The sequence below is a fragment of the Camelus bactrianus genome, chromosome 15 (assembly GCF_048773025.1).
Source record: "Camelus bactrianus isolate YW-2024 breed Bactrian camel chromosome 15, ASM4877302v1, whole genome shotgun sequence".
NCBI classification, from domain to species: Eukaryota; Metazoa; Chordata; class Mammalia; order Artiodactyla; family Camelidae; genus Camelus; species Camelus bactrianus.
In genome coordinates, this window is record NC_133553.1 from 46,560,261 (window position 1) to 46,584,754 (window position 24,494).

General features: G+C 43.2%; 1 protein-coding gene across 1 annotated transcript in view; it reads left to right on the forward strand.

Moving 5' to 3' along the window:
- RHOQ (ras homolog family member Q) overlaps positions 1-24,494 on the forward strand; it is a 35,435-nt gene that overhangs the window by 7,458 nt on the left and 3,483 nt on the right. The window contains exons 3-4 of the mRNA XM_074341096.1: positions 20,662-20,826; positions 21,140-21,235. Of these exons, the coding sequence (XP_074197197.1) occupies positions 20,662-20,826; positions 21,140-21,235 (261 nt within the window). The remainder of the gene's footprint in view (positions 1-20,661; positions 20,827-21,139; positions 21,236-24,494) is intronic.

The window sequence follows — 24,494 nt, forward strand, 5'->3', positions numbered from 1 at the left end:
CTTTGGGGGCTCCACACCAGTTCAGTTCAGCTGGTGCTGATTCAGTGTCTGCTCTGTGTTCCCATCTTCTGTGGGGGAAGCATGTGGGTATCAGATGGCAGAAAAGTCCACCTATGCAGCGGGGAATGCTCCTCCTGTGAAACTGAGTCCCGTTGAGAGGAGGTGGTAGGGACAAGCTTTGGGAAGATTTCGGCTTGCAGGGAGAGATGGGAGGTGGTACAGTAGACTAGTTACCAGTGTGGGCTCCCACACTGGACTGACTGCTGGGGTCCACTTCCCAGCAAGGAGCTTGACCTCTCAAAACCTCTGTTTCCTTATCTGTAAAATGGGGATTATAAAATCAAGTCAGAGCTTCCCAGTTCCCAGATAAGGAATTTTCTTGACCTCCAGGCAGCTGGTTGGGGCCTGGGATGGACAGCCCTGGGCTCAGGTTGTCCCTTTCAGCTTGAGCAGTCTAACCTCAGTCATTTACCCTGTGGCCCTTCTACCCCTTCCACTGTGCTCTTCTCTCTGAACCATGAAGTGAAAGCTTGGGATGCATTGGACTAAATGAAGTCACGCAGGCAGAGGGTCATGGAGAGCAGATATTCTGGGTGGAGAGGAACAGCATGGGGCTTGCACGTATGGACTGTCCCAAATGTGTCTCTTTGGGGTACCTTGGATCGCTGCTTTCAGTGTCAGCATGTGGAGTGAGGATGATAACTACATTACGGAGTTTTTCACCCAGAAACTGACAGCTTAGTAATTAGAGAGATACTAATCTGGTGCTGTGTTGCTTGTTGATTTTAATAGAAAGAACAGACTGTGGGGGAAGGGGCCTTTATTATGGTTGCTGTTTCTTTTCAAGTGACTGATGGGGGCGGTAGAGCAGCCGCCCCCTCCTGATCCCCAAGCTTGCCAGCCCTGCCCAGACTCAGGGTAGAATCTGGGGTTTCATCATGACACTCTCGTCACTGAGTGGCATTATTGCAGGGTGCCAATCGTGTTGCATTTGGTGTTGCTGTGAGGCCTCTCACCTGCCCCGTGAGTAAAGGAAGCAGGTGGTGGTTGCATCACTTCGACTTGTGAGACCACACGGCTGGTAAAAGGCAACACCAAGACTGAAGGCCACACCACCCATCCCCAAGGCCTGGGTTCTTTATGTTAAATTACTCATGTGAATCAGCTTGACGGTGTTGTGTCTCCTTTACCTCACATATCTTCTGTTGTTGCCTATTTCATGTAAAAAGTGCATTCTGGGCACATCACTCTTCTAGACAGAAGAGTTGGTGGAATGGTGTCTCTAAATGGGACACTAGGGGCTGCTGCTGAAATGGCTCCTAAAAAATAACCTGCCACCCCACCCCTACCCTGGGAAGTTAAGGGTGTTTTGTCCACTTGTTCATTCACCTCCACTCTTGCTGAAAAAGAGGGCTCCCCTGGGTGGCACAGGTGGCTGCCCTGCCGGCGAGGCTGCGGAAGGGGCTTGGTGCTCATGCAGGTGTCGCCTCTTCCCGGGAAGGAGGACCCAGATGTGCCCGGTGGATGTTTGCTGACTGTTCTCAGGAGGCAGAGGCAGGACTCCCTCTCTACCCCCTCGAGTTTCTCACCCCTGTTCCTGCTGCCAGCCTTGACTTGACATGAGCTTGTTGTGCTGGGGGGCTGCTGGGCAGGGCTGCTGCAGCTTGCAAATGATTGGTATCTTTTCCATCCCATAGAGGCTGCTCCAGGCTTTTCTTTTCTCTCTTGACGAGTTTTCTTGTTTAAGTAAAAACTGCCATTTTCAACCTGTTTATCCCTCTTCCATTGGATGCCCTGGATATGTACCCAAAGACTTCCTCTGCCACCAGCTCCTAGTGTTGTCTGCTTTCCTGAGCATCCCGTTGACACCACCTCTGCACGGGCGTCTGCCCTGGCTGTCAGGACTAGATGAAAACATTCATTCAGTCAGTCAGCAAACATTCCCCAAGCACCAGATCTGGGCTGGGACCTATGCCAGGGACAGAGCTTACAAGTCAGGTCGGGCACAGGCCCTGCCCCCAGGGAACTCACAATTGGGTGAAGTGAGGAGGGGAGCGGGTGCCTGTTCATGGGGAGCTCAGAGGAGACTGGATTCTGTCCTTCCCAGGAGATGAACTGTTCCTAAGAGCTAAGCTGCCTAAGTTTCTCTGGGTCGATTTTAGGTGGAAAAAGTGCTCAGATTGGATTCTCACGTGTACTAGATGCTCAGCAAGGGTTTGAATTACTGCACTGGTTCTCAGATGTAGTCCTCGAACCAACACGCATCTCCTGGGAACTTGTTAGAAATCCTAACTCTTAGGCTTCACCCTAGACCTCCTGAAGCAGAAGCCCTACAGGTGCTTCTGATACTGGCTTAAATGTCAGAGCCACCAAGTTAATGAGTAATTGTGAACTTAATGTATCTCCTCTTAGCAAGCCACCTTCCCTCCTCCCCTCCCCCAACACACGTGTATACACACACACACTCCCCCCCCCACACTTATATATACATGCTCTACTCATACACTGTCTCCAGAGTGCAACTTATTCATCTGTTAACTCCCGCCCAATCAAACATGCCTCCACATACCCTTATCTCTAATTCTTTACACACAGTTGGAACACATCATAGTTGCTGGAATGATTTGAATCATTCAGCCACTGGTGCTGCCTTCTTGGCTTGCCTGGTGGACATGGGGCCAAGGCACTACCAGGAGAAAATGGAAGCAGAACTTCTTAATCTGCCCTTGGCTCCACAGGTATGCCCAGGGCTGTGCACACAGTAGGTTCCATGGGTATTTATTCCTTGATGAGGCCTAAGTGCCAAGCCATACTCTCCCCCATAAATTAAGCAGCCAGACAGATTTGAGATGCAGGCTGCTCTGTTCCCCATAGCTGAGGTTAACACTCTGAAAGGTGACAGGCCTACCCCTGAAGACGATGCTGGTTTGGTTTGTGCTAAATTAATTCCAAAGCAACAGATGGGCAGTGACATCCTTTTGCATTCAAACTCCCCAGGCAGGTCACTGGGACTGTTGGAGGAAGGGCTGTTACTCAGACACCCTCTGGGCAGTGATTACTTCTCTGGCTGACCACAGCTTTCCTTGTACGCGTCCTGTCCTCCATTCTCCTGCCCTCCCCCTCACTCTTAAAGTCCTCCTTCCTTCCTTCCTTCTTTCTTTCTTTCTCTCTCTTCTTTTTTTTTCAAAACTTATGCTAGAGGAGAAAAACCATCCTCTTTCAAATGGCCTAATGGTTGGGATTATAAATGAGTTGGCTCAAAGCACACCCCCTCTAAGAGCTGCCACTGAGGGAGAACATTTCATTCTTGTTGTCCAGACCAATTAAGATTCTGTTTACCCCAGCTTAATTTTCAAAGGGCTGTCCTTCCCAGCGAGCTGGTTCAGGGCTCACAATAAAGGTGTTTCTCGTGGCGTCCTGGGCTCTGGAGGGACAGGGAAGGGGCTGGATGGGAGAGGGGTCCCTGCTTTCTTCAGACAGGGGCTTTGTCCAGCAGGAGGGCACTTCTGGTCTTCATTCAGCCTGCAGAAAGTGAGAAGGTCCTTCTGAGGCTGAGGCATCCCATGAACGCCTCCTCTGTGACTCCAGCCCTCTTAAGGTTGAACCCCTTCTTTGAATTTCAACGGAGAAAATTGTCTAGAGGCTACAGGCTAGCATTTTGTTTTATTCATGGGTAAATCTTTACTCAGCCCCCAGATTGTAAGCTCCCCGAGAGGGGACTGCATGTGGCACATAGCACGTAACACAACTCACACAACATGTGTGCTGAATTTAGGGGAATCTGGCAGAAAGATGATCCTGGAAAGAAACTTTCCCATGACTTTATAACACTGCCATATTGGCTTTCTTATCAGCTCATTTTAAAGGGAGTTCTGATCCATCTGGACATTATTGAAGATCTTTAAGGTTATAGGTAGTCGCTGTAATATATTGCCCATCTGAGCACAGTAGAACTCATGTCTTCACTCATGGAGCCCATTAGCAGGAAGGCTGCCAGGTCTACTTGGATAAAATATTGGCCAGGATGTGTGTGGTTCTCCAGCAAGCCTGGATCTATAGGATTCCTTCAGTGTGTTTTATGTCAGGTGTCCCTCTGGAGTGTCCTCTGACCCTCTGTTAAAAGTAGGGGGTGAGAACAAACTATGGTTATCAGGGGACAAAGGGGATGGGAAAGGATAAATTAGGAGTTTGAAATTTGCACTTCTTGAGGAGCGATGGAAATGTTAGGTATCTCGATTTTGGAGGTGGTTTCATAGGTGTTTACATCTATCAAAATTAATCAAGTTGTACATCTGAAATATGTGTAGTTTACAGAAATTATACCACAATAAAGTTGTTTAGGAAAAAAAAGAAAAGCAGGGGCTGAGAGGGAGCAGTGAATGGGCTGACTTGCTCATTGTGAGTGGATGCTGCCTGCTGCCTGCTGCCTGCTGCCCTGGGGGGACCATGACCTCCTGCTGCTGGACCTAACAGGGCAGCGATGGAAGCACTGGAGTCTAGGTAAGTTAGTGTTACAAACACAGCAATTCTTCAGAAATCCCTGGTGGGCCAGACTGCTTGATATATTTACTCCTCTTTCCTTTTTAATAATTGATCTGTAATTCATATTCAGTGGATTTTATACATTCACAACGTTGTGCAATCATCACCACTATTTAATTCCAGAAGATTCTCATCATCCCCAAAAGAAACCCAGCATCCATTAACAGTCACTCTCCATTCTCCCCTCCCCCCAGCTCTTAGCAACCACTAATCTACTTTCTGTCTCTGGATTTGACTATTCTGGACATTTCATATGCATGGAATCATACAACATATGGTCTTTGGGTCTGGTTTCTTTCATTCAGCATCATGTTTTCAAGGTTCATCCATGTTGTAGATGATACCACTACTTCATTTCTTTTTGTGGCTGAATAATCCTTGTCTGTCCTTTTTCTTCCTTTTTGTCAGTCGTCCTTTCATGGACATCCTGCCTGAGGCCCTGGGAACCATTGTCTGGGTTGCGAGGCAGAAAGTGAAGTTCTGCTGGTCACGCACTTCTAGTGCTGTCTTTGCCACGACCTCTGGTAGGGGTGGGTTCTGGTCTCTCTGCCCTTTCAGTGTTCTAGTTCTCTCTCTGCCTCTCTTCATAGCACCCCCCCATTCACACCCTTGTATCTTTTATTCATCATATATATGAGTGTTAAATCCAAGTGAGGTGAGGAACATAAAGATCCATCATTTAGGGTTCTTCCTCTGTAGGAGCTTAGTGTCCATTGGCAAGAGATGTATACAGTTGACCAAAATGCAAGCAGGAAATGGGACATGCAAAGAACAGGTAAAGTGTGAGGAGTGTCATAAAGGTGCCAGGCTGCTTGCCTGGAGCTTCCCAGAGAGCCAGGGCCTCAGTGGGGCCATCATGACTCAGGAACTTGATTTTAGGGAGGCACTCATGCAGCATCAGATTCACAGGTCTGATTTGTGTTAACTTGTGAGAGATCCAGATATAAGTAAGGTTGTGGAAGGATTAATTTACCATGTGATCTCGGTGGAAAAATGGACACAAGCCATAAACCAGGAGCTCACAAAGAAGAAAAACTAATAGCCAGTGAACACACAATATGCAAAGATATGCGAATAAAACCTTTTTTTCACTTATCAAATTGGACAACATTGGAAAAATTGATATTCAAGAGTCAGGGAAGTGAATGCTTCATGTGCCGATCAGTAAAAACTGACATGATCCATTTGGAGATTAATTTGGCAAAGACACTTAAATTTTCGATGATCCATTCCTATGAATTTATGCCAAGGAAACATTCATTCAGTGTACACAAAGATTTTTCTAAAACGACATTCTTCCCAGAGACGTTTATAATAGTGATAAGTTGTAAACATGTTAATGCATAGTAAAAAGAGATTTGTTAAATGATTGTATGTATTAGAATAATCATAGTCATTAAAAACTGCTTTCAACAAATATTTAAAGATGTATGAAAAGGCTGATGGTGTGTTAAGTGTGAAAAAACAGGAATCAAAACTATATATGGCATGACTACAACTTTGAAAAATATGCATATGTATAATGTGTAAGGAAAAATTAGAACAAAATTGTCAAAATGTTAAAGTGGTTGGCTCTAGTAGTGATACTGAATACTTTTAGAAATTTACTTCTTTATACTTTATTCTGTTTTACTCCAATTTTTTAAAAAAGTCACTTTATTTTTTATTAAAATTATATATGCAGATGATTTAAAGAGTCAACAGTTCTATAAGAGCCTGTTAAGGAGAAACCAAAGATCCCTTTCCACTTCCCTACAGAAAAGTCTTTTCCCGCTCTCAATTTTTAGCTGTTTATTTCGGTAAAAAAAAAAAAAGTCCTCTTTTGACTTTGCATCATGAATGATGAAGCTCTAGTTCTCTTTCGGACATACCTTCCACTTCCCATCCACCCATTCCCAGTAGCTATATTGTAATTTCTGTTTAATTACTGGTTCATGGTTTTATTTTTATCGCTGTTAGCACAGTTGACCCATGTAGTGTACTATAATTACTTTTACCCCTTTGTGTGACTATTGGTTTTGCTGGAGTTACTAAGTATCTTGTTTCTTCCCTTGCTTAGTCTTCACTGCATGTCTGTTTTATCCCAAACTCGCCTTTCCATGCATTCCAACATAATCAGGTATGCTGCCAGTTTCTTCTTGGAGATGTCCCTTATGAGCATGCTGACCTGCTCCGGGCTGGGCTAATTGCCTCTAGCCTGCTGCACAGCTGTCATCCTGGGATTTTCCTTCATCATTTTGGGGATTCCCTCTGGCTCTATCTCTTGTATTAGATCCCTATTTTTATTTTTCATGTCTTCGTGGTTTATTTGCTCATTTTGGTGGAGCAGGTATCTTATTAGTTTCTTGAGAAAAGGCATTGTAGGGAGAACTTTGGATACCTTGTATGTTTGGATTTCCTTCATACCTGATTGACAGTTTGAAAATAGATTGGAAATCATTTTTCCTTCAGAATTTTGAAGGCATTGCTCCATTGCCATCTAGCTTCAATTTATGCTGTTAAAAAGTCTGATGCCAGTGTGACCCTGGAAATGTTGTCAGGAACCTGGTCTTCCTCCCTGGAATTGCACACTCATGGTCTTCGGGGTAGAATCTAGCTGGCTATTGTAGGCTCTTTCACTCTGGAAACTCGGGTCCTTCAGTTCTGAGAACTTCTCTTGGCTCATTTCTTTGATTGCTTCACTTCCAGTTAATCTCTTCTGTTACACTAGAACTCTCAGTATTTGGCTGTTGGAGCTCTTGAGGTGGTTCTCTGATTGTCTTACATTTGCCCTTTCTGTGTCTTTTTGCTTTATTTTGGGGAAAGCTCTTCAATTTTATCATCCATCCCCCTTCTATTATTTTTTTCTTTAAATGTGATTCTGTTTTTAATTTTCAAGAATCTTTTCCTGTTCTTGGATGTTCTTTTTTTTTTTTTTTTTCCCTTTAGCATCTTCTAAGTTTGGTTTGGCTTGCTTTTGGTTTGAATATCTTCTGTAATTTCTCTGAGGATATTAATGATAGGTTTTTGAAGTTTTTTGTCTCCCTGTAGAGGCTCATTTTGATCTTTGTCTTTTGTGGCAGTTCCTCAGGTATCTGCTCCTGTTTGTGAGAGTGGCCCTGGGGAACGTGGGAAGCTCTGTGTATCCATGGGTCTGGATGACTCTGGCCTTGACTGATGGTCTCGGTTTCTTAGCCTCAGCACCATTGATATTTTGGGCTGGATAATTTGTTGTGGGTGCTGTCCTACGTGTTGTAGGATGCCTAGCAGCACCCTTATTGTCTTCCCATTAGATTCCAGTAGCACCCTACCCCAGTTGTGATGATCAAAAATGTCCCCAGACATTTCCAGATGTTACCTTGGGGCAACATCACCCCTTGTTCCCCTTACTCCAGTTTGAGAACCGCTGCTATAGGGTGATCTGTCTGGACCTTTTCCTTGGAGAACCAGTAATGTCACATTTTGGTCCTTCCACTTGGGCTGGTCATATTCCCCAGAAGAGAATCTCCCACTCTTCTGTCTGAGTGGTTGCTGCTGGGCTGCCTGGTGGTTCTGGGGTTGGGGGGATGAGTGGAGGAAGCAGGGTAGGGGTCTCAGTTTTCAGTTGTACCCTGGCCTGTGTGTTCAGCGTGTTAAACTGAGCCTGGTGTCCTCCTACCCAGGGAACTCTCTGCTCTACCCTTTCCAAGCAATAAATATCCTCTGCCTTTCGTCAGGGTTGGGCAGAGTGTTTATCATGCTAGAGAACAGGGTCTGGGGCTTAACTGCTTCATAAGCCACTGTCGATCTGCCCCCCTGTTTGTGGCTCCACCTTCAAGCCACTTTCAGAACGCACCGCTCCAGTTCCCACACCTGTAGGGGGTTCTGTTGTGCAGAACGAGGTGCTTCTTAACTTTCCCCTCACTGCTGGCCCAGAATTTGGCGCCCAGGGTTTGCTAAATCAGTTCCTACTTGTTCTTTTGCCTTCCAGCTTCTAAAATTGTATGGCTCTTGTCTCCTTTCCTGTTTGCTTTGTCCTGTGGCTTTGTGCCCCCCGCCCCTTTTTTTTAATTGCTATACATGTCAGAGGATTCTGAAGAGATCAGAGATAAATGCATGTGTTCAATTGGCTGGGATTTAACTGAATTCTTCTCTAGTTTTGTTTTTTTTTTTAATAATTAGGAAACATAAATATGAAGAGCAGAGTTCTAGTGATAGATATCTTTTCAGTGCCTGTTATCCCGTGTACCTTTCCTTAGCAGCAGAGATATGTGGAAAAATGAATTCATAAGAAGCTTTCTTGGGATTCAGGCTTTGGAGCAAAAGGTCTTAGAGGAGATTTGAATTTCTTCTGGATCCTGGAACCACGTGATGAGCTATCCCTTCCACAAGAGAGCTCGGCTTTCTAGTGTCCAGGATCTGTGTGTGCACCATGTCCAGCAGCTTACCATTGGGCAAATCTGGATGGACAGGAATATTCTAACTCTGCAGTGTCTCCTTTGCCAGACTCTGTGTAGAGTCTGCGTAGTCAGTGACCTTTCAGTTAACATTTTTTCAGGCAGGCCAAAACATCCTTTATTAGGTTACAACATCCTTTGGTTACGTTTTAGTCACCTTGATTAGATTTGGGTGTTTTCAAGCATCTCGGTCATCTCTTAGTAATGACCCATATTGCAGATGACTAATAATGATTATGGTTTAATTTTCATTAACTTCTCAACCTGTAGCCTTATGTCACGTTATTAGGGTGTCCTACGATAGTTCCCCTCTGTTAACTACACCTATAGGTATTAATGACATTGGGAGGCAGGAAGGGGCACTTCCAGCTCTGGAGATTGTGGAGGGGGTGGTGGGACAGTTTTTCTAGGTGAGAAAGTGGCTTGAGTGTTGTATGGATTTGGGGTGGGGAGAGGCACAGGTAGGACAGCGTATTCTGTGCAGCCTTTTCCAGTCCTCAGGGGTGGACATCCTCCCTCCTGTGAATTTCTGCAGCATTTAGCACGTGTGTCTCTTGTCACTAATCTTGTGCCTACAGTGGAGGCTTTCTTTGGACCTGTTTATCCCATTTAATCATAACAACAACCTTCTGAGGTAGATGATATTATCTACCCCTCCCCCTGCCTTTGCTTTAGTGGCTCAGAAAACAGAGACACTGAAATGACTTGTATGGGCCACAGGTATGGCCCACGAGAGGCAACGCCAGACCTTAGACGAGGCCCTCTGGCTCCAGATCTGTAATTCATTATTCTAGTTAGTGACTTCCCTCTGCTGCCAGCCCTTACTGGGTTGCTTCACTAAGCTAGTGGCTCTCTGAAGGGAGATGTATGCTGTCTGATTTTCCAGGAAGCACACAACCCAGACTCTGTAAAGGAGCTGACGTGATGGACTGCAGGCTGGGCAGGACTCAGCTTAGTGGGTTACACAGGGCAGGGCTAAGAGCAGGAACCCCGCCGGTTCCTGTGTAGTTTGATGAGACTGTAGGGTCCACACCTCTAGGGTTGTTAACCACCACCCCCCGCCCCCCAACTGCTCCAGCCACAGTCTCACCAGCACTTCACCCACTGCCCAGGGCTCAGCTGCTGCCCTCTACCCCAGATGTGGGGATGACAGCTCCTGTCCCAACGCGGCCTCCAAGGGTTTTATGAGGATCACAAAAGAGAATGGACATTCAAAACACTGAAACGACTGGTGTTTTTCTTGTAAAGTGTTTTTGTTTCCTTGTCTGCCTGTAGTGTTGCTTCTCTTTGGTTTTGTTCCACTGGCTTGGTTCACTTTGGTCAATGTCACGTCTTCCTAGCCAGGTTCTCTCTAGTAGGCCATCCAGCTCCTGGATTGGCTAAGCTTCTGGGAGCACAAGGATGCTGGTGCAAACGTGGGTCCAATGAACATTTTACAGGCAGCCACTGAAAAGCGCCTGCATGTGTGCAGCAGCCGGCGAGGGCTAGGTGGCCACATCAAAGTCCATGTGCATCCTGACTCTTTTTCGCTTCTCGGGTCTCGTTAACCATTGTTGTAAAAATATATATTGGAGGTATATTGGTTTAGCTATTTTCAGTTATTTTAATAAAATCTCTGACTTCAGTTCTTGCCTGCCATGTAAAATATATGCACTTAGTGAAGCAGCCAAACGTCTCAGCATGTTTTTCACAAAGTCGATTTTACCCTCCACCCTTATTTTCCACCGATTTATCCCTCTGTGCCGAGTCTGCCGAAACTGAATGGAGAAGGAGCACTGCTGGGCGTGGTGATAAGCGCGCAGCCACCACACCTGCTATGTGCCTGTCATACCTTAGCTCAGTTCATCTTCCAACAGTTTAGTCCATTTTATAGATGAAGGGAACAGAAACTTGTCTGAGGCTACATAGCCAGTAAGCCTGTGATTCAAAGAGGTAACAGATCTGTGTCCAAAACCTATGATCTACTGCTTGCTTAAAACAGAGGGGCCAGGAGGGTCCTAAACTAGATGTTAGGAGAACTGCCTTTCTGCCTGACTCTCCTATGACTTTGGACAAGTGATGAGTTTCTCTGAGCCTGTTTCCTCATCAGCAGGAGCTGCTCTATCTCATGGGCTAAGGTGAAGATTCAGTGGGATGGTTGGGCTGATGTGAAAGCAGGAGCAAGAGGCTCTGTGCTGCGAAGTGAAATAAGGCTAGGGTCACGTGACGTGGGGACTCAATAATAAGCCTGGAAGAGAGCTCTGTGGAGCCTGCTGTAGTACAAGAATGCCGGAGCCAAGCCGGAGCCGGAGGGGAGGAGATGAAGAGGGTGATGCAGAACAGGCAGAGTGAGGGGTATGAAACGTGCACGGAGGAGGGTACGCTGTGCTCCACAACACGGAAGCGTGTCACAGTGATTACTGTAGGTCCTGAGGAGTTGATGGCTTGGGTATTTCTGCCAAGGACTCCCTGAAGGGGAAGGGTATTTCTGCCATGTGCAGCACCTCGCTGAATTTCAAAGAAATCTCTGTGTGTGCATACGCATGTGTGTGGGTACCCACAGGTCCCAGCTCTGCACCCTTGTGGACCTCTGTGTATTTTCCTTGAATTAAGGTGAAATTCACACAGCATAAAATTAATCATTTTAAAAATGTACAGTTTGGTGGCATTTAGTACATTCTCGATGTTGCACACCCTCCATCTCTCTTGAGTTCCAGAAGACTTCCATCCCCCCAGCAGAAATGGTGTGTACTTTTTAAAAGGTCTCTCTTGTGAAAGCATATTTGAGAACTGAGTTAGATCATCCCTATTTCGCCTACCTGCCCAAAGCCTTCCTCCCTCGTCTGCTGGTACCATGTGTTTGCCCAAGGAGTGTGGTGCGAGTACTCAGATTCCAAATGGGCTTGTTAGTCATGGTCTCACTCCTCCGTGCAGCGTGGCTGCCTTATACGAGCACGAAGAAAAACAGCGTTTCAGGCTTTATCAGAGGGTCTTTGTTACCCGGTCTTGTCTTGCTTCTTGACTGCTTGTTCTTAGTATATTTTAAGTCCGTGTGTAACGGTGGCTGCCAATGAGAGACTTCAGTCTTTGTAAGCCTCTTCCTTGGCATTAAAGGCAAAGGAGGTAGGTGTTAGTCTATAGTCAAGGAAAATGGTATTTCCTCTGGATGTGGCCCATCCTTAACTCCCAGTTCTGTGGGTGCCCTCGCCCCATGGGAAGCCCAGGTGACCTGCCTCCATAGCGCCCAGGGTCCTCTGTAGCTCAGGTGTTGAAGGGGTTTGAGGGCTGCTCCTCTGGACATATCAGGCCTGGTACTTCTGCATGCCTCCCTCTAAATAGTTAATTCTGGGTAGCATCTACTCCCTTGTGATACAGGGACCACAGCTCTGGCCAGGGGAGAGGAGGTCCTTGAACAGTCTCTGTGAGTTGCAAAGAGGGCCAGTGAGTGGCAAATCCTTCTGTACTGAAGGAGGGGGAGGGGGAAGGGAGGGAGAGAGAGAAGAGGAGCAGCAGAAGGAGAAAGGATGAGAAAGGAGCTATCTTCAGTAATCTAGGGAATACTTCACTCTGGTGGACTATTTAGGTCACATGCCCACCCAGGAAGCAACCCCTGGCACACCTGGGAGATACCGTGGGTTCGGTTCCAGGCCAAGCATTGAAGTGAATGTCGCAATAAATTGAACATATGAATTTTTTGCTTTCCCAGTACACAGAAAAGTAATGTTTTCACTAGATTCTATTAAGTAGCAATAGTATTATGCCTAAAAAAATGTAGATACCTTAAGTTAAAAAATAATTACTAAAAATGCTCACCGTCATCTGAGCCTTCAGCAAATTCTTAGTTCTAACATCAAAGATCACTAATCACAGATCACTGTAGCAAATGTAATAATGATTTTAAAAGTCTGAAATATTACAAGAATGACCAAAGGGTGGCACACAGACGTGAGGTGAACAAGTGCTGTTGGAAAACTGGTGCTGATAGACTTGCTGGGTGCAGGGTTGCCACAAACCCTCAATTTATAAAAAATGCAGTATCTGCAAAGTGCAATAAAGTGAAGTGCAGTAAAATGAGGTCTGCCTTTGCTTTGTCTGGGGAGGAAGAGATTGATTCCCTTAGATAACCCAGGGATGGCTTCATTCTGATTGGACTGCTTGGGCCATAGGCTCACCCTGGAACCAGTGACTTCGGCCAGGGGGTGGGGAATGAAACTCCATGATTGGCTTAAATCCAACCAGGATTTCTTTTAGCTAAATATGGGGTCAGAGTCCCCGGGGGCATGTGTCTGGGTAGAGGAGAGGTGGGTCCTGAACTAAATCAGTTTGGGTTAGAAGGAGCAAGTAGGAGAAGGATGCGGAGCAGACAGCCTGCCTAGGTAAAATAAAGGTCAAGACGATGGAAAAAAGGCAGTGGTGAAAAACAGTAGAGGACGTAAAATGCTGCGGAAGAATCGCTCAGTCTGAGACTCTGCTCCTTAGGGCTTGTGTTACAATTCAGGAAGGTGGGTTGGACCCATTGGTGCCCTACAGAAAAATGGCCCTGATCTCAGGAGGCAGTTGGATTCTTGTCTGAAAGTGGTGACAGCAACCTTAAAAAAATCTGCCTCTTACTGCCTCTTACAACCTAAAAAAATTCAGACGCTTTATCTGCGGTCTCCGGCTTGGTAGCTGGTGAAGGAGGTGCAGACCATTCTTCTGACTGCACCTCCCACTGTTACCCTCATTCATTCAGCAAGAATTTAATAACCAGCTACTATAAGCCAGGCTTTGGAGAATAGGCCTCTGCCCTCAGGGAGTCCTGTGGAGGAAACAGACAAGAAAGGAGGCAGTGATACTACAATGTAAAAAACGGGATGACAGGAGAAGCCCAGGTGCAACAGAAGGACCTCTCTGTACACGTCATTTTAAGTCAGTATAACTTCCTAGCAGTAATATGGAGAAATAAAAGGAAAGTAATTCATAATAAAAATATTTATTTCAGTATTAAATTCCTATATTCCCAGGGCTGAGTACTCCAGAAATCATAATGAAGTAGTCACATGCCTACATCTATAGGCAGAATGACCACAAATGCCCCAGCTCCAAAAGTTAACTAATGTGGTTGTGTTTTTGTGGTAACTTGAGTACTGAGAGCAGTATTGCCAGTGGTGTGCAGCTTTCTACAGTGGTAAGGAACTCCTGTCATGTTTTAAACAAAGTAAAGTAAATGTCCTTTTCTCTTAATATACAGGAGGGTTAGGTCCTAGATTCAGGTTGTTATAAAAGGGTTTCTCATATTCATCAGTGCCTAGCAGTATACGCATCAGTCATGCAGGACCGGGGACTGTGTCTCTTTACCTGGCTCCCACCCCTAAATGCTGGTAGAGTTCCCCCATTCATGTGGACAATCAAAAACCCCTCCCACATTTCCACAGTGTCCCCAGGACATAGAGTCATCCTGCTCTGGTTAAGAGGCTCTGGTCTCTCCTCTGCTGTACTGTGAACTCCATGCGGTGGGGTCCGTGTCTGTTTCTCACTGGAGCACACACAGTGTTAAGCACCCAGTGGCCAGCTATTTGTTGGAAAAGATGAATGCATCGCTATTCCATCAACATGAAACTCATACCAAAAAAGTTACAAAAGGAATATGCCACACAGACGTGTGACCTGACATTGCCCTTCTTTCTGCATGCTGACCTCTGTTTTAGTGAAAGAGACTTGTAATTATAGCTCCAGACAATGTAGAATTTCAGCTCTAAGTCCTTTACAATGAAGGAAGTCGTCTCACCGTGTACAAAAGAAATTGCATTGGCTTTGAAGTTGTGGTTTGTCTTTTTTTGGAAAGTCAGGCTTGTCTGTTGAGGAGCTCAAAAGCACTTGACCAGCTCGCTCCTGTATCTTCACATGTGTATGCTATATTTATCTTCCCCTCGCAAATGGGGAAATGAAGCTTGCCTAAAGGCCATATTTAGCTAGGCTTGATCCTCTGCCTTGTGGGGTCAGCTTCGATAAAACAGAATCCTAAAACTCAATTTTTATGCAGTAGTTTAAACTTCCACCCACATTAAATCTGTTACTAGGGCCGCTCGCAAGGGTAAAAAGTGTTATTTGGAGTATTTTTAACCATGCGATGTGGCAGTCTAGTTCAGTCCCCTCCTTTTAGAGATGAGGAAGTCAGGCAGGTCCATGCGACACAGTTAGCTAATGGCAGAGCCTGTTCAGCTGTCTGTCTTTCTGCTCCCACAAATTTCAATTTTTCTCCTTTTTTTTTTTTTTTCTCCAGCTAACCTAAACAGGAGTTAGGCAGCCAAAAGGAAGATGCTAATAGAAAAGAAACCAAAGATCTGGCTCACTAGCTCCTAAATAATTAGTAAATTAATTGGGAGACAGACATTATAATCGAAGTATATAAAGATGACAGTTGCTGAAAGTTAAAAGCAAAACCTCCATTTCAGAAATTCTTTTACCAAGAGCTAATCAGACCAGTGATATGTAAATACCACTTCACGACTAAACAGAAGGTTAAAAAAAAAAAAAGGAAAGAAAGAGAAAAAAAAAAGCCAAACATTTTTTAAGTTTTTGAAAAATAGTAGCCTCTTAGAAATTTGTATCACTTAAAAAAATTCTCCTCAAATTTTCTTTAGCCCAACTGTAGTAGGAGGTGGTGGGCAAATTCAATAAACTCATCATTGATGCATTTTGAACCAAAGTTACCAAAATACTCTCCAAAAGAATCCAAACCAGCTTCCTAGAAAAACAGTTATTTTTAAGGGGGTGAAAAGTTATATTTTCACTATACAAAATTAGATACAAAATGAACATGAAAGCCACAAAAGGGCTACACAGAGGAAATGAGGTTTCATAGACTACTGTTACCAAGAATTATTATAGAAATGTTGATAATTTATAAGATTATGACAAAACACTTTTCATCTTCAGAAGCTACCTCCAGTCCATGTGTCCTGTTGGCTTTAGTATAGCATCCTTTTGGGGTTGGAGTGATTCAAGAGCCATGCCTGATACCTATTTTGGGATTCTCACCAAAAACAGATGTTTCAGATGGAGATTACTGCTTCTCCAGTCACCACAAGCCACCAGTTGTCAGGGACAGTCTTACTTTGTTGCCTTACATTTTATGTATCTCTTAAAATAATCAGAAGCTGTTTTAGACTTTAGAAGTCTTGGGCTTGTCTGTTAAAGAATTATTCCATTGTGGTCCCACTTTTTATCATTCTAGATTCATACTTTTATAGGTATGGATAGATGGCTATTTTCTGAATCAAAATGACATGCTGGATTATTCAGAAGTATAATACATGCTTATAGCATTTTATAGTCTTCAAAGCATTTGTCACTGATAATGTCCCATTTTACAGACTGATAAACAAAGGCTCTAAGAAATAAGTGACTTGACCAAGGTCACATGCTAGTAGGTCATATATGTTCCAACCCTCTCCATTCTGTAAGGCCCAACTCAAATGTCAGCTCTTCTAAGAAGTCTTTTCTTAGCATCCCCTAATTACTGCCCTTGGTATGCACCACGTTCTGACTTGTAATGTAGTGTTTCCATACACGTGTCTCCCTTGCTGTGAACTCCCTAAGAGCAGACTGTTATAAATGTTTGTGTCTCTTCCCAGCTATCAAGTTGTCCTCCTCGGTGCTAACTTTAAGCACGTTCCAACGTTAGCACCGCAGTTTCTTCTCCTCTAGGCTGTGGCTTGGAGGTCTGCATAGTTCTAGGGAGGCCTCCAGGTACATTGTGGGTACTGTTGCTCATTCGGGTTTGTGGCCATATTTCTAACCTACAGATATCTTGTGAGAGCTTTGCAAATGTTTCTGAAGTGCTTTACACATCAGAAATGATCTGTATCTTGCTCTTCCTTCATTTCCCTGATGGTTGCACATTCTGGGCACATAGTAGGTGATTATTAATGTTTCTTGGATTAATTACTTATATATTTACCTGCTCCAGCTTACACTTTCCTTTCTCCCGTTGTCGTATTTGACTTTTGATATGTACACATCATGAATTCCCAGTTGAACTCTAAGCTCCAGAGGGATGATTATTGCTTTTATTTGTGTGCACCTGTCCTGAGAACATCTTTCATGCAGTATGATCTCAATACAACTTCACTAACTGATGTTCAGTGACCAGTGTGTGACAGTATAGCACAGAAAGCATGGCAAGGCCGACACTGTCCTGTGTGAGTGGTTCCACTGAAAATACATATTTAAATAGGCATACACATGCTAAAAACATGTATGTTAAACAGAACTCACTAAGTGGGAGAGAGCACCGAAGTTCACATGAAGGGGACAAAGGTGGTGCAGAAGTGGGGACGCCCCTGGGCACTGCTGGCTAAGCTGGACATAGAAAGGGGTCTCCCGACTGATGGCCATTTACTCTAGTTCTCTGTCACACCGGAAGGTGTTTTGTTTCCTCTCAGCACATTTCGTTGGTCTCTTATTGTCTGTGGATTCTTGTCTGATTGTCAGTGTTTAGGGTGAAGCTTGTCATCATCACAGGTTAAGCACTCTTGAGGAGAATGGAGAGAGCCTCATCACTAAGCTACCAGAACACACTGTTAAAAAAAAAAAAAAAAAAAAAGATACCTCTGGTCCTTAGCCAGTTGCTAAGAAGCTAAAGATTTTACTAAGCAGTTCAACAGTCCTGTTGACCAAATTCCTCATTGTTTTTCCTGGTTCTGATGTAAGACAGTTGTCTTTAATACACTTTAATGCATCTAATACACTGCAGCATTCCAGTTACCAAGCTGAAATGTTTAAATACCTACCTTTTAAAAAAATTTTTGAGCTAAAATAAAATTGATTTGTGAATTAGGAGGACAGTAGAGAATTGGCTTTGAGAAGTTCTGACTTTGGTAAGTGGCTGTTTAAGAGTAAGGGCAGTTCCACATTTACCTTTCTTTGTATTGTCAAATTTTAAATATATAGCTGGAAATGAAAGATTTGCATGCTTCAGTTTATTTATCCCTAAACCTAAAATTTCACATTAAATGTACTCAAGATACTACATAGTAGATATAAACAATTTTATATGATGCAGGGTACATATGCACAGGGGATGATTTATTTTTTTAATTTGGTATCTATTATTAGACTTCTAATTACTCAGGCTGGATGGAAGCAGAGAGATCTCATTCTGATAATAACTGACAATTATTTAGCTGGAGATTACAGGCAGAAGGAGTTCATTTTAGATAGTTCAGATTTAAGGAGTAACATTTCTTTCCAAGGAGTTCTAAACATACTTGTCTTTATTTTTTTTTAAACCCTAGTTCTTCACATTTTAACTATTCCAACAAAAACCTACAATTTAACAAATATCTAGAAATGATTAGTTTCCCTCCTTTGTGGCCACATCTCTGGTTGAAGTCAGTATTCACTATGGTTATGAAAGGAATCCGTATAATAGGCTTATGTTCTATAGGATATTTGGATTAATATTATTAAGCATTCCTAGAGAACTTTGCATTTACATACTTTTTATTTCTTGTAATACCTTCCTAGAGAAAGAGTGCACGTTCTTTTTCCCTGATGAGATAAAATTTTCATTAAAAAATCTAATTTGATTTTCTTAAAAAATATATAATTCTCTTTTTTTTGGTTACATTTTAAATAGTCTTAAGGCTCTTGAGTCCCCAAATGACTAATTAGTACAGTAATAATATAACATTCTCTTTTATTAATCTGAAAATTATACCATCCTCAAGAGACCCCAGTTTGATTTGTGTGTTCTGATGCCAGTATAGAAAATTTAACTTCTTGCTAAAGGAGTTTCTCCTCTGTGGTTGGAGAGAGATGCAAAGTCAGGACTGGGGAGGGACTGATGGGACCCTGCGTGGATTTGCAGAGACTGGGAGAACCAGCTTCCGGTCGGATGAGGAATTTATGTTAAAGCGTTGAAGGAGTTCCTCCTGGCACTGTGCTGAGTGCCTTAGTTGCTGCATTATTCCATTTATTCCTCATAATCCTGTGAGACAGTATCCTCATTTCTAATTCTATGAAAATTGGATCTGGAAATGTGGATGAGGAGAGATTTGTGGCAAGAGCACCCCATCCCCTAACCTTGCTGCGCCTAAGTTTGCTCAGGAGCAAACTGCTAGGTAGTTGCCAAGTGGAAGGCCACGATTAAGTGCAGTCCTTTTCGTTCCCCTTCTCAGCAGGCAGCTTGTGAAACAGGCAGTGGCGTACAGAAAATATACTTACTGCACCGAATTGTGCTGTTTAACACATAAACTGATTTTTGAAACATGCTATATTTTTGATAGTAGTCCTCTTGTAGTAACTGACTGGAGTTTCAACATGTTTCTTGCCCACTCGATGTCTTCATTAATAATTTCTTCATTAGCACTTCTTCATTCCAAACCATTTAGAGGCCTACCCTTTTAAAAATAACCGGTCCAGAAGATTGGGGATGGCATGTCCCTTTTTGTCCTGTACAAGCCAACACCTGAGAAATCTTTCAGTGCCCTTGGCTACAGACTGTAGGTGTGCGCTTTGGAAGCATCGCAGAAAAACCAAAGGGTTAATGCCAGAGTCAAGGGTTTGAGATAATAATATGCTTGAGTTGAATTTATAGTAAGAAAAACGTCAGAATATGACATGAAAGGAAGACCGTTCCAGGAGAGAAATACTACGGCTGAAACTCCGGGTGCAGGGCGTTTTTAATGTGCCTTCAGCTCCACAGTCCTGCAGTTGTAGCAGCGAAGCGGATGGCGGCTTAAGGCCAAAAATAGAGTTTCCTTGAAACCAGATGAGAGGCAACCCCTGACAGAAATGGAATCCTGACTGTTCGTGCGCTAGAATGTAAATAAGCAGAATTTTGTGTCATAGGTAAGAGTCTAAGCAAAACAGGAGCTTCACTGCCTTTTGTGATAGATGCTAACACAGCCATCGATAGCACAGCCCTTCTGCAGAATATGAAGCAGCAGTTTAAAATTACTTGGAAGTCTAACATATTCTGGTCTGGAACCATCTCCAAGATGTGCTGAAGGGTACAGAGCAATGTGGAGTGCATGATCTCTTCTAGGTACAGATGTTTAAATATATACAGTTGTAGGCATACACATGCACAGAAAGTAACTGGACAGACACATATGAAGAATCTACATTTCAGGACAGGAATGGACATTGTGGAGGAGGGGGGTTTTGTGGATTTACTTCATGTTTCTGTCTTTAAGTTTTCACACATATGCATGCGCATACACACAACTATACAAACAAGGAAAGCAGAAATTTAAGGTCTCAGTGGAGACATATGGGGTTTAAGGCGTAGGTTCTGCAGCACCATGCCCGGGTTTGTATCCCATCTCCTTGACTTGCTATATATACTTCCTCACACAGGTTATTTAACCTGGCAAACATTCGGAAGACAGTATTATTTATTATAAACGACAGTACTTAGACATCTAGCTACAGTCAATTCTGTGTTTAAACTTTCCAGTTAAAAATGCTTCCAGGGACAACGCTCATAATCACAGTCTATTTTCTCAAGGTTTCATTGTAGCTGTTAATGATATTGTCATATGTTTACCCCACTGGTGTTCAGAACTTGCAAGGGAAAAGCAACAAAAACGGGCGGGATTATCTTGTTTTATGCAGAATGCCATGCGTTCCACATGTGGGATAGTCCTGACTTTGCTTCTTTGACCATCTAAGCTAACGTACGTATTATTAGTAAACTATAGAAATGGAAATAATGAAGTTTTTCTTTCTCCCTTAGGAAGACTATGATCGTCTGAGGCCTTTATCTTATCCAATGACTGATGTCTTCCTTATATGCTTCTCTGTGGTAAATCCAGCCTCATTTCAAAATGTGAAAGAGGAGTGGGTACCAGAACTTAAGGAATACGCACCAAATGTACCCTTTTTATTAATAGGAACCCAGGTATGCCTGCTTTGATTTTACCCATTTATGAAATACTCTCTCTGGCCTGCCTTGTGGTGTTGCTCTCAGACAAATGGTCCTAAGGTTTAGCAAATGAGATACATGTTCAATCTCAGCTGTTAGTTATAATAAATTCTGTCACATTTTTGGAAGAAGTAATATCAAAAGAAAGCAATTACTGTATTAGCTGGTTTTAAAAAATTAGTAAGTTCTTTTGTAATCTTTTTCTAATATGTGGGGATTAAATAGGACTATGTGCTTTACCTTTAAAGACTAATGATATTATGAGACATTATTCACCTTTCTTAACTAGATTGATCTCCGAGATGACCCCAAAACTTTAGCACGACTGAATGACATGAAAGAAAAACCTATATGTGTGGAACAAGGACAGAAACTAGCAAAAGAGGTAATACAACCTTTACAGAGTTAAAAAAAAAAATGTGAATGAAGCCAAGATAATAACAGAAGCTAACATTTATTGTGCATTTACTGTATGCCGGGCACTGTGCAGTATTTTACATGTATTAGATGTAATTACATGTATTACATGTATTAGATCATATAATCCCTGCATCGACTCAGTGAGGTCGGTCTGCCTAGTTCTGCTGTTTTATGGAAGAGAAAACGGAGGCGTGGCAATGTCAGGTAACTTGTCAGATAACTTGTAAGGTCCCTCAGGTAATAGGTGGCAGAACCGGGCTTCAGTCCAGGGTTGACTCCAGCACCCTGGCTGCGCTGCTAACATCTTCCCACAAAGTCATGTGTAGAAAGAGGCATCAGAAAAAGGAGCTTCTAAACCGTATAAACATTTGTGCCAAATCAGGCCCCGTCCTTAGTGAGGACTTATGGAGCAGGTAGTGGAGTGGAAGAGGTGGACATTTAAATCTGCAGTTTAAAACAAAAAATTATGGCTAGGTTGGAAAAGAAATGTTTTGAATTTTCTTCCAATCTTTTTATGAAAGATAGAAAATATTAGCATTCTAAAATACATATAACTATGATGCACGTAATACCTTTTAACTTACATTCTTCCTTTCCCCAAAGCAAGGCTTCCTTTTTTTCTCCTTTTGGCCCTAACATTATTGGATTCTATTTTTTTCAATGTTATGACTTTAATAGGACTTTTGTGAAAACGGAATCTAATAAAATTTTTAAAAAATCCTCTCAGGAGGCAGAGGAAAACAAGAAAACTTTTTGGAGGACTGTTTTTCCTAAAGCAAAAGATAAATAGCTTCATGAACAAGTCTCTTTAGAAATTCCAGGTGTTAAATTCTGTGGAGAGAAGGAATTTCTAAATGTCATAAAGGTAAAAGTCATAAATGAAAATAGTGATGATTTAACTACAGAAAAATGTAATACCACATCAAATGCCAGAAATAAAATTAAAACTCATTTAACAAACTTGACATTTATGGCAGAAAAATGGGCTAATATCCTTAGTGTACAGGAACCCCTTGCATATGGATAAATCAAAAAAAGACATATATATTCCAATAGAAAATGGCTAAGAACATCAATGGGAGTCTCCAAAAATTGCAGATTGCCACTGGAGATAAGAAATATGTTCTTACTCATTCGTAGTCGAATGTAAGTTCAATTTCCATCTATAAAATTAGCAAAAAAAAAAAAAAAAAGACATTAATTATAATACCCACTGTTCCAAGGGCGCAAGGAAATGGGCACTTGTTGTCCTGTTGGTCGTTGAGCAAAAGCAGTCTTGACAATATGCAAAAGCCTTGAAGTCATGTACACTTTTGATCAAACAATTCCATAGCTAGGAGATTATCCTAAGAAACTTATACAACATGTGCTTAAAGACAAGGCTAGAAAGTTGCTGCATTGTTTATAATAGGAAAACAGAAACTCTGCATCTATTAAAAGTTTATACCAAGATACCTGTTGAGATGTTCATGTTTATTATGTAGTGTAAGAAAAAAAGTGGTTGCAAAAAAACAATATGATCCCATTTCTAGACCTGTCGGCGGCATTTGGCACAGTTGGTTCCTTCTTGAAACACTTTTACTTGGCTTCCTTGAATGCCCTCTCTTGGGCTTTCTCGAAACCCTCTCATTGGCTTCTCCTCCATCTCCTCATCTCCTGGCTCTGAATGTTGTAGGGCCCAGGGATCAGCACTCAGCTTCTTGGATGTCTTCCGTTCTATACCCACACTCACTCTCTAGGCCTGGTGAGCTTCTATCAGTCTTGTGATTTGAACGGTCTTCTATTGAGACCCCCAAATTTCTCTCTGCAGCCTGGCCCTCTTCCCTAAACTCTAGATTCGGTTATCCAGCTGTTCATGTGACAAGTCCATCTGGGTAGTAAGCATCGCAAAATTAATATATCTGAAACAGAATTCCTAATTTTATCCTCCAGGCCTGTCTTCCCAGCTACTCAGATCAAAAATATTGATGTCACACTTGACCTTGCTCTTTCTCGCATATCATACAGCCAACCCTTCAGCAAAACGTATTGTTGCATCTTCAGAATATATCCAGAATCCAAAGGCTCCTCACTGTCCCCTCCTCTGTCAGCCTGGTTCAGGCCCCCTCCCTCTCTGGCCTGAATTACTGTCTGAGCTGCGTGTTAACCTGTTCTCAACACAGCAGCCAGAGTGTCTTTAAAAATAGAAGCTCCATCAACTCATTGCTCTGCTCAGAATCCTCCAGTGGCTCCCCAGCTGACTCCGAGTGAATAAAGGCCCAGGTCCTCTCCATGGCCAGCAGGCCCAGCCACCCCTCTGCCTCACTCATGCTCCAGGCGCGTGGCCTCCTTGCTGTCTCCCCAGTCTTTGACCTCAGGCCCTTTGTCCTTTTGCTGCTCCCTCTGCCTGGGATATTCTTCCCTATGGAGACATTATACATTCTTTGACTTTCAGGTCCCTGCTGAAATGTTACTCTCTCAATGAGACCTTGCCTGACCTGTCCCCACTTCCTATCTCCTTCCCCATTTTCCTCCAGACCACATGTTACTTCTGACATTCTACCTCTGTATTTATTAGTCTGTAGTCCCCTCCCTCTAAAATGTAAGCTTCATGAGAGTCGGGTAGGACTTAATTTTGTCCCTTGCTATATTCTCACATTTGGCAAATCAGAGTGCTCCGTAAATTTTCAATGAACAAATGAATCAAATTGATGGATGGATGGATGCGTCCCCTTAGAGTAGAAGCCAAAGTCCTTACAGTGAACTCCAGTCACTGACCTCACTGACCTCATCTCTTGCTATCCTTCCGCTCACTCTCTCCTGCCACTCTAGCATCTTTCCTGCCCCTGAATGCTCCACGCATCCTCCTGCATCAGAGTCTTTACATCTGTGGCTCCATCTGCCTGGATACGCTTCCCCTAGGTGTCCCTCACTAGGTAACGTCACCTTGTTGAGCAGCTTTCCCTGACCACCACCACCGCTATCCTCTGCACCCTCCACCCTCCTCACTCTGCATTTTTCTCCATAGCATGTGCCACCATCTGCTCTGTATTCCTTCCTTTGTGTCTTCCTTCCCTGGCAGAACTTAAGCAAATGTAAGCATTTCACAGCAGGGACTTTGCTCTTTTATTCAGTTCTTTGACAAGATCCCCAGCATCAAAAAACAGTGCCTGGCATATAGTAAGTACCTAGTAAATATTTGATGAATGAAAGAATTTTTCATAGAGAAAGTCTGGAAGGATATA